The 11002-nt window shown below is 41.1% G+C and overlaps 1 protein-coding gene across 1 annotated transcript; it reads left to right on the plus strand.

The window, feature by feature from the left end:
* The first annotated feature begins 346 nt into the window (after positions 1-346).
* Positions 347-9206, plus strand: LOC148016765 (cleavage and polyadenylation specificity factor subunit 3-I-like). The gene is made up of 5 exons (XM_087664129.1): positions 347-676; positions 6326-6423; positions 6598-6643; positions 6734-6883; positions 7072-9206. Exons 1-5 carry the CDS (start codon positions 515-517, stop codon positions 8698-8700), a joined length of 2085 nt encoding a protein of 694 aa, XP_087520255.1. The 5' UTR covers positions 347-514; the 3' UTR covers positions 8701-9206.
* Positions 9207-11002: the final 1796 nt, after the last annotated feature.

Genomic DNA, 11002 nt, shown 5'->3' on the forward strand with positions numbered 1-11002 from the left:
GGGAGGCAAGCACTATAAAGAGAGTTGATACATCCCTAAGGCATAAACCTAAGATCAAATAGCACAATCTACTTAAAGGACGTAGAGCAGATTAACACCCATAGTAGAGTAACATGTTGATACTTTAGCTTGAGGAGAGTCGAAAAATAAAAGAAACCCAAGAAGTATAGAACCACAAGCATTTCCCATGGCATACCTTGAGAAGAAAGGCTCACCTTAGTTAGAGGCATGACATGCTGGGAACAAGTGTTTCCACTAGTAGGTGTCTTTCTTGCTCCCAAGTTCAGTTACTCTTGTGTGAGTATTAGCCAAATGGAAAGCTAGACTTTCTTGGGGCTGGATCTTATATGTCTTAAAATTTTTCTTGAAAGGTTTTCACCTTGCATCACCTTGGCTTCTGTTTACTACGCCTGGCATCTTGTTATGAGCTGACACTGACAGGAAATTTGCATTTTTGGGTGTCCGAAGCGCAAGCCTAGAGCACGACGGGGGAGGAGCACGCAGCTAGCCAGCCATGAGCTCCAGCGTGGCACCTTCCTCGACCGCGTCCTTGAAGCGCAAGGACTCCTCTGCGAAGCTCTCCCCAGGCGACAAACTCGATATCACCCCCCTGGGTGCAGGCAATGAAGTTGGTCGTTCGTGTGTCTACATGACGTACAAGGGCAAGACTGTCTTGGTATCACACATCATCTCTCCCTCCCTTCGCTTTTCTTACTTTCTTCTTGTCGCAAAGCACTAACATCGCATAATTTCTGGCAAGAATTCTGCTGAAACCTGCTGAGGTTTGGCCCTCGATCTTGTTGTGCATTAGGAATGCGTTTCTCCTGGTAGTTCTCTTGACCGAGAAAGTGCTTGTGAACCTTGAAGTGTTAGCTTTTCATTTCAACAAAGCCTTTAACTGGAGGATTTCGAATTATCACACTGTGACGGATGTATATTGTATCATACATTCTCCTAGGAGTCGTTCCTTCATTCACCAACCAGTTAACGATGATTACTGGATATGGTTCCTTTGATGCTGGTCATTCATCTATCCCACTCATATCTTGGACAACATCTTCACCTTTTGGGAGTCCACTCTCCTTATCCATTCCAGAAACCAGGATCTCATTGTGCTTTTTCTCGATTGCCAGAAGGCTTATAGCTGAGCAGATTGGGAATTCTTGAAGGGTTGAGGATGGGATTTCCAGAGCAGTGGATCAAAGGAGCTGTAGCTGTCTATTTTTCAGCCCATACCTAGGTCCTTGTCAATGGTGCTAAAAAGCAGAGAGGTTCAACATTCAGAGACTAGTGTGACGGAGTTGTCTGCTTGCCCCCTTCCCGTTTTTATTTGTAGCAGAGGCAATTTATTGCTATTGACTGGAATTTCCTTGTGAGTATGATGGCCTGTGGATAAGCTTGTTTGTGAATGCAGAATATGAAAACAATGAAAGGACAATAGAGAGAAGAAAATGTAGAAGATGATGAAGGAAACAAAACTCAAATATGAGGAAACAAACAGGAAAGAATGCTGATACAACTCCCTGCACATATGTCTTGGCACGCTAGTACGGGTGCCAAACTTTGAAATGTAGGACATGGAAAAAAATGACAGAGCAAGATGATGATAATTGGTTGGAGATGGCTGCAGCAGTAAGAGGATGAAGATGGAGGTTGAACGCAATAGGGAGGAGCAGAATACAAAGGGTATAAGTAGCCCAAGGATGAAACATCTGGCCAACCTGATTTGAGAAGTCAGTCGATTGTTGAAGAAGCACCAATGATCAACTGTACTAATAAAGTGGCCATCTAGGTCTATGGCCCCCAAAATGATTTGCTGCCCACTTGAAAGGTTCTGAAAAAACGTCCTCCCAGCTGGCACAAATTGTAGAAATCGTGGTGCATGCTGTAGAAGGGAAAGAATAACTGCTGATATTGCTAGCATGCCATATATTGTCAGTTTGCCATCTCGTGGTTGTGAGATCTATCAAAGTTTGACGGAGACATTGGAGCTCTGACTGTGCATTCCTTCCTCAATTAGTATCAACTTTGTTCACACTGAGTAGCAGCCATTTTCTAGCTTTGCTAGGGGCTATACAGCTTGTCCATTTGTGATTTGTCCCAATTGGTGCCACATCAGCATTTAGTGCCGGTCAACTAGTTTTAGCAGGCCAATTGCTATTTTTAGTGCCATTTTTTGCAAATTGATCAGTTTGATTGGTTTTCTGCTATTTATGGCAGGCCACTTGGGGTGGGGCAGATCACTTGTTATACTCTGCACATTGCTCAGTCCAACATCCATCTCCCAGTGTGATCATCATCTTCAGCCTAATTCGGTGTCCTTACTGATGCCTTGGGTTGTGTGTAGGGACTAATCAGTCCATCTAGGTGTAGCTGATTATTCTCTCCATTCAGGCTCTTGTACAACAAAACATAGCAGATTTAGTGTGTTTGCAAGTCTGGAGACATGGAATATTATTGGTTCTAAGGTTCTGATGACTCACATGAGGAGTTTATTCATACTTCCTTTGATAGGAAGTATGAATGATTGTGAAGATCGGAGGTCAAAACACGGTTTTGAATGGGAATCATTGCTTGATAGGTATCAAAGATTAGAGCAGCCTTCCCCTCCTCCTCCCCCCCATGTTTCCCATAGGGCTTGTCCTTCTAGCCCTAGGATGCCTATGATGGCACCTTTTGTATAAGTGCCCTCAATATTTCTCCTCTTTCCCAAAGAAGATGTAAGTGTGGGAAAGATCATTAGAATGACAATACTTTGAACTTAAACAACTTGATTAATTATCACCATGAAAATTAGGGGAGAGAGTCCGAATTCGGGGTTTAGTTTTGTGGCAAATCTCCTCTATGGTGTCTATTGATATGGTTCTTTCTAACATTGCTGCTCCTTGGCTAAATACTGTTCGCTCTACACCAGTTGTTCTTTAAGTGTGACATTTCTGTGTTAAGAGTTTGTGTAGACTTTCCTTCATGTCTGTTATTTTTCAATGCAGACCTAATGGTATGATGTAAATATTTACTACTTAATTCAATTATCTTCACGAGAGAGAGAGAGAGAGAGAGAGAGAGAGAGAGAGAGAGAGAGAGAGAGAGGAGTCGACACTGTGTTGAGAAGGAAACCAACCCATTTTGCTTAATAGGATTTTATTGAAATAAACCATGCGCACCAAGTGCTTAAACCATATACAAGGGGCTGATTTGCTGCAATTCTAAAAATTTGTATTTTAAAACCCTAATTTTTGTATACTTCGAGCAACAAGCTGATGTTCTTTCTAGTGCTTGGATTTGATAAAGTTAAGTAGAAAGTCATTCTTGGATGAGTGATAGATAGGAGAGTATAAAGCATGTGGTTGAAATTTTAGCGTTAGAGCTTGTTGAAAATGAAGAGAGAGACCTTCAATATATGGGTGTCTCCAAATTGACCATGAGAAATAAAATCATTTGAAGGAAAAGGAAGGGATGTAATACTGACAAGTTTTTCTTTCAATTTCTTACCTAGTTTTGAGTTCATAAAGAAAGGCCTATCTTCCTCGTTACTCAGAAACTAAAGGTTGTTTTGAAGAGTCACTTCTTAATGAGCATCCCCCAATTCAACAGAAAATATAGAATCAATTGGCATAGGATCTGAAACAATAGGGTTCATACTTGGCATTGGAGAAAAGATGTATCGCGGAAGTGATTTGTTATTTGAGCTAGTTTTCACTTGCGGATGGTCAGTTCATAGTGGAGATTCCGAAGATCTTGCAAGAGCATTAGTTATATGCATCAAATCTAGAGGAGAAAACTCAGACTTACCTTCAACCTCTTGCCGAGCCCTATGCATAAGGACGAGGTCATATTCAGTGGTAGAAATTTGATATGATCTGTGGACTCCATGGTAGTCCGATGGTTCTCCGCCCATGTCAGATCAGGCAGAAGCAAGCTGGGAGGCCCACTCATGATCGTTTCTGTCCATGTTTGGTTGTGGAGACTGGAGTGTTGGTGTGAATGTGTTCGAAGTCATTTGTTCCTTCTGTTGTTCTTGCTTTCATGAATGAGCTTTTCAATTAAAGGCCAAGGTTTCTCAAAGAGTACCTAGCTCTAATACCATGTGAAGAAATGCTTTAAATGCAAAAAAGAGAAAACCAATTGTACAACAATACATAGATTGATAAGCACGGAACACAACTAGAGTTAGGGTAACTCAAAGACAATGAACACAGTGAATGAAGAAGTGAATGACTACTGAATATACAATGCTCATGCAACAAACACACTATGCAATGAATATTGAACCTCAAACTCTAGTATCTTTGGGATCAAGGGAAAGGTTATGAGTTGGAGAGTGTATCATACTTTGAATGGATCCGAAAGTGGAACAAGGCAGCCTCCCTATGTCGACCACTAGTAAACGTAGCCAAGGAAGACTAGATTTGATGCATACGGCAGTAGAAGAGAGAATATGCAGCAAACACAAATTGATCCCCAAAGCTTAGTTGGCATAATTTATCACAACTTTTACCTTTGACATCCATTGCATCCTCGAGGTCCTTGGCCTGTTACTACAAAATAACTGTCATGTGCATCACAAGTGCTAAACAACCTTGCACATTTGATTAATAACTTAATACAATGTTATCGCCAAGATTAAAGCATCTTAAAATTTCATGTCCTTGTGACAGGAGAGTGTACGAAGCTGAGAAAAGGTCAAAGCACAGCTATCCTGAGGGCATAGTAGTAGGGGTATGCCATTCCACCTCCTTGGGAATGGGAGAAGGCACTTCATCCTCTAAAAAAGGCTAGGAAACAAGGGAATTTGAAGAGGGAACATCCAACAAGGGGAATGGCTAGGGGAATGAGGGGAACATGAAGGGGCATGTCAAGGTTGCAGTTCCACCAAAGGGGAACATGGGACTTCATCATTAATTGTTGGGAAAGAGGAAAACATCTCACTTGTGTTAGGTGTTTGTGTACCATTGCTTTTGCCTCCCTCCATAGTCATATGCATCCAATTGTTGCACTCAAATATATATAGAACTCTCTCTCTCTCTCTCTCTCTCTCTCTCTCTCTCTCTCTCTATCTTGATGCTTCTTGAGTCTTTCATCTAGTTTGATCTTAGAGTATCATTTATTTTGAGTCTTATGTTCCATGTTGATTTAACTAACGTACCATCTATAGAGTATACTTTCATGTTCTGTAGATATACATGTTTCTTTTGAAGAGCTTTTGTAAGGTGAATATAAACGAATAAATTTAGGTACTATGCCTGAGGGGAGAACCTGCAAAACGCAAAGGCAGCCAGCTGGGATGGTAAACATAGCCTGCCAGAGGCTGGAACTGATCAACACAGACTGAAAAATATTTTCCTTGCTGGAAATATAGTGTTTTTGTGAGACTGCGCAATGAAAGAAGAAATGAATATGGAGAGAGAAGGGAAGAGAAAGACTGCAATGAAAGAAGAGAACGGAAGTGATAGATCTGCACTGAACTTTGAATGAAAACTGAATACAAGGTGGACTGATCAGTCCCTGCATGCAGCCCAAGGTGTTAGAGAAGGCACCATATTTGGCTGATGACGGAAGGCAGCATTGGAAGACAGAGGACTCAGGAGAGTCCTGAGTGTCAGAGTGTGCACAAAAACCTGCAGAAAATAATGACCAGCCAATTGAAGAACGGCTATATATTGCAACCAACCAATTGCTAACTACAATGGATGCACAAAATTGTGCATTGCTCACCTAGCCCATGCTGTGGGACTTAATATTATGACTCCATAGGAGCTTGGCATGTGGCATGTGGAATGTTTGATTGGGATCTTCTAAGGCTTCATATGGAGTGTTCATGTTGGGGGTGGGCAGCCAACTATGACTAGATTGACAGATGCCTTTGTCAGTGGCGCCTATGACTATTCTGGTTGGGGGTAGCTGTGATTAGGTCTTGGTGGCATGCAGTGCTGTCCAAGTGGCAGCAGTTGTATGGTGACTTAGGTGGCAATGGACTGGAAATTTCAAGTGTCTTGCCACTCCAGCATGTTCGAGCTACTTTGTGGATTATTCTACCCTGGGAGGGTTTGTGTGGGGTGCAGTGATCAAGAGTGCTGGTCCTCAGTTTGGGATTGACAACATTACACTGGCATGCTTGTAGTGAAGTCATTGTGATCCCATAGCTCTTGACCTGTTTGGGGTCTCTTGAAGTCTTGAAGCTGTTTGATTTATTGATAATGTGAAGAAATCAGGTGGGCAATGTTGCTTGTCGTTTGGTTGCCAGACAAAAAGGTTGAACATTAAACTTTTACTGAAGTTGTGTTCAGAAAAAGTGCTAAGAGTTCTTCAACTTGTTTTTATCCAGTTCGATTGTGGAATACATCCAGCATACTCGGGAATGGCAGCATTACCTTATTTTGATGAAATTGATCCTTCAACAATTGATGTGCTTCTTGTTACTCAGTAAGGTTCTTCCTTGGACTTTTTCTTACTCCTTAGCATGTTTTTACTTGGAGTCCCACGTTTTATCATTCTGAGGTAGAAATTGTAATGTCTGTTGGAACTCAAAGTGCTCAATGTTGTATCCTCAATTGTGTCACATGGTGAACTGAAAAGTATATTTTATTACTTGTGCAGCTTTCACTTGGATCATTGTGCCTCTCTTCCATATTTCATTGAGAAGGTAGTCATTTTCTTTTCATTCCCTTTCTTACTAGTTTAAGCCAGCTGGCTTCCTTCCATCAAAAGTTTAACATTCATCAATAAATTGCAGACTACTTTCAAGGGCCGAGTGTTTATGACTCATGCAACCAAAGCTATTTACAAACTTCTGTTGTCAGATTTTGTGAAAATAAGCAAGGTGTCTGTGGAAGATATGTTATATGATGAGCAAGATATTTTTCGAACCATGGACAAGATTGAGGTGTGTACTGGTGTTACCTTTTTCACTGTTAATTTATATTTGTCCTGTTGTCTAACCCAATCGATTGCCATCAATATTACCACTAATAAGAGACTAGAGAGCACTAGACTTGGATCTTGCAACAGAATAAGTGTTCTTTTCTACATATTCTTAACCTGCCTCTAAAACTCTGTCCATAAGTTTTCCAGGTCATAGATTTTCATCAGATGATGGAAATCAATGGCATCAAGTTTTGGTGTTACACAGCAGGACATGTTCTGGGTGCTGCTATGTTCATGGTGGATATTGCTGGCGTTCGAGTTCTGTACACTGGTGATTATTCTCGTGAGGAAGACCGCCACCTCAGGGCCGCTGAGTTGCCCCAGTTTTCACCTGATGTATGTGTAATTGAGTCAACATATGGTGTTCAAGTGCACCAGCCCCGTGCAGTACGTGAAAGGAGATTTACTGACACAGTACATCGAACTGTGGCACAAGGAGGCCGTGTTCTTATTCCTGCTTTTGCACTTGGGAGAGCCCAGGAGCTTCTTTTAATTCTGGACGAATACTGGGAAGCGCATCCAGAGCTGCACAATATCCCTATTTATTATGCATCACCTCTTGCCAAGAAATGCATGGCTGTATACCAAACCTATATCAATGCCATGAATGACCGTATACGTAGCCAGTTTGAGGTCTCAAATCCTTTTAGTTTCAAACACATTCAGGCTCTTAAGAACATAGATGAATTTGATGATATAGGTCCATCTGTCGTTATGGCTAGCCCTGGAAGCCTTCAAAGTGGTCTATCTAGACAATTGTTTGACTTGTGGTGTCAGGATAAAAAGAATGCTTGTGTCATACCGGGATATGTGGTGGAAGGAACACTTGCTAAGACAATAATGAATGAACCCAAGGAAGTGACATTGATGAGTGGACTGGTGGTTCCTCTTAATATGAGTGTGGAGTATATCTCCTTCTCTGCACATGCAGATTTTAATCAAACAAGTACTTTTCTGAATGAGTTGAGACCACCTAACATTATTCTAGTCCATGGAGAGGCAAATGAAATGGGACGATTGAAAGCCAAGTTGCAGACTCAGTTTCAAGAGCAAAATGTGAATGTTTTGTCCCCCAAAAACTGTCAGACAGTAGAGATGTTTTTCAAAGGTGAAAAGACAGCAAAGGCAATCGGCAGACTGGCAGAGAAGCCCCCAAAAGAGGGAGATTCAGTGAGTGGGCTACTTGTGAGAAAGGGCTTCACCTACCAGCTCATGTCTCCAGAGGACCTGCATGTTTACACGCAGTTGACTACTGGTAGTGTAATGCAACGCCAGTCAGTTCCTTACAAAGGTGCATTTTCGGTTTTACAGTACCGGATAAAGCAGATGTATGAAAGTGTGGAGATGTTGCCAAAAGCAGATACACCCTCTCTAAAAGTGCATGATAAAGTCACCATAATTCAGGAAGGTTCAGATTTTGTTGTTTTGCAGTGGGTCTCAGACCCAGTCAGTGACATGGTTGCAGACTCTATAGTTGCGATCATTTTGAAGTTGAATGCACGTCCAATCCGTGAATTGGAGGTCAATGGCAATGGGGTTAAGGAATCTGCAGCTGATAAAAATGGTTTCAAGATACTGCACTCTTTGCTCGTCTCTTTGTTTGGGGAGGTGAAGGTGGATACAGAGAATCAGAAACTAATGCTTACAGTCGATGGTGTGGAGGCCAGCATTGACTATGCTAGTAAGGGCATTGAATGTGACAATGAGAACCTCAAAGAGCGCATTAAGCTGGCCCTTAAAAGGTTACAGACAGCTTTGAATCCTTTAGCTGTGTAAACACTAAAATGCATGATCCAATTTTTGGAAATGAAGTTGCTGAAAAGTGTAATATATTGTTCTCTGTGTGAGGGGTGTCGGATGATTGTCATGGAAAGCTACTTTTCATGAATTTTATGGGAAGCTTTAGATTTTGATGGGAAGTACTATTCAGGGTGTATGTAACAATGGCATTTTCAATCTAACTGCCATATCACTGGCAGCCGGGTAATGAGGGGAAGATGGGGTGTTCAACCCACTGCCCTGGTGAGGGTAGCTAATTTAAGCAACAATGGTTTTTATAGCTAATTGAAGCATCAAAGATTTTTACAGATCCAGCAGGCTTTTGGAGTAAGACATCCAAGCTATGCTTATTTACCATCTGTTTTATACTGAGCGGCCAGGACGCGGGTGTTGCAGACTCTAATCCTACAATTCTGCATGCACACTGCTTGATCCTGGTGTGACTTGGCAGTAACAGGGCTGGCTGTTTCATGTCGTAGCAGCTGCAGTGCGTTAGCAAGTCCGCTGCCAACATAGATTGCATTAACCTGGCATAGACGTTAGATCTAAAGTCAGACTTGAGGCATACGAGATGTACATGTACGTCTCAGTAAGTTCTCGTTGGAAAACAGCACAGCCTCGATGTCGATGGATTTTGTGCGACACAAGAATAATGTGTAGGCCATTCGTATCATCGCACAGATGAGTGCCGACAGAACCTCGGTCCGTATGTGACACGGTGGGTGTTTGCACCATGCGCCTTTGTGTGCGATAGTGTTCCTTGGATAACAGGCCTAGTTACCTTGGTCATAGAGAAGACTAATGTTCATGTGTTATTATTTTATGTCATTGAAACTAGAAGCATAGAAGACAATTCACATAGGATGAGTGGTTCTACTTATCGGGTGCGAGGTTACCCTCTTCAAGTTTTGTGTTTTTATTTGTCGATCGTGTGGGTTTTTAGTTGTCGTATGTTACCACGATTGGTTTGGGTTGGTTACTATGAATTTAATAATAATACTTCTAGCATGCACATGCCAATAGAGAGGCCTCACTTGTGTTATGATTGGCCCATTGTTTGTTAATGGCCCCATGGAGAGTACACTACCTTGATTCCAAGTATAGCTTTTCCCATTTAAGCAGAAGGCTCTAACAATGCAATTGTGTGCCTTCATGCCAGATGAAAGTCATACTTTCTTCCCCTTGCTTCCAAATAATTGTCACTTGAGCATATGCTTTGATTTTAAGCACGCAAGAAAATGATTTTAAGTGAACATCACACGATTCTCACAACAATGAAGTTCGTGCCAAACTTTGGAGACTTGTGGTTCATGGAGAAAGATGCTAATTTCTCTTAGTTTGTAAGGTCACCTAAAGGAGGATTAGTACTTACTAGTATTCATATACATACATAGCCAACATCATATTTTTAATGATTTGCTGATCCATGGAAGAACTAAAATTCATTTTTTAGTTTCTTGAGGGCTTGATGAGACTAAGGAAGGTGTCTACAACTATTCCATGTAAGGTTAAATGTAATGAAATCTCATGAATATAACCCAAGCTTCCTCCTTAGAATTCGTACCATTAAAACTATTTACTATAGAAATAGGGAATTGTGAATGCTCTCATTCACAATGGTTATGTGAATTATATTTGCAAGGTTTTGCATCATCTCTTTAATTTGAAGTTGATAAGCTAACTATTGTCTAGATCTTGAGGTTCAAGGATGACAATACACTTGTAATGTAGATGATGATGTCACATGGTGGGAGTTCTCTCTAGTTGTTGATCGACTTGGAATTGGAGTGAGTTGAAGTGGTCTAGTTGGCTACGTTTTCTTTGTGAGTGCCTTATGTCAAATGGGAGAGGCTAATGAAGTAGCTTCATATGGTGCAACACATGCACTTGTGGCATTTTTGATGTGCTTTTTTTCATGGGATGTACATTATTGCGGTCCTAGCAAACATCGAAATCTTGGCTTGCAATTTGTAAAGGTGTATTCAATTGATACATAGAAGCATGAAGGCCCATTAGGCATCACCATTTCTTGAAAATAAAGGGATGTGTTGCCACTTCTTGCACTCGTATTGCACATTGCATGGATAGTCATGGGTAGCCAATTTTCCTTGTTCAAATGATTTTATGTATGTGTAAATAAGAAGTGTTCTTTATCGTCAAAAAAGATGTGTGAATATAGGATCTATACCCTTATGCTTGAGCCATGTTAAGGGCTACTTTCTTGTTGGTAATTTTTGAATGATTGGTATTTTATTGTGTAAGTAGTAAGTGATCACCAACTATTAAAAACTTAGGATTT

Source organism: Lygodium microphyllum, chromosome 23 (assembly GCF_053477565.2).
Source record: "Lygodium microphyllum isolate KBCC chromosome 23, Lygodium_microphyllum_v1.1.10, whole genome shotgun sequence".
Classification (NCBI taxonomy): Eukaryota; Viridiplantae; Streptophyta; class Polypodiopsida; order Schizaeales; family Lygodiaceae; genus Lygodium; species Lygodium microphyllum.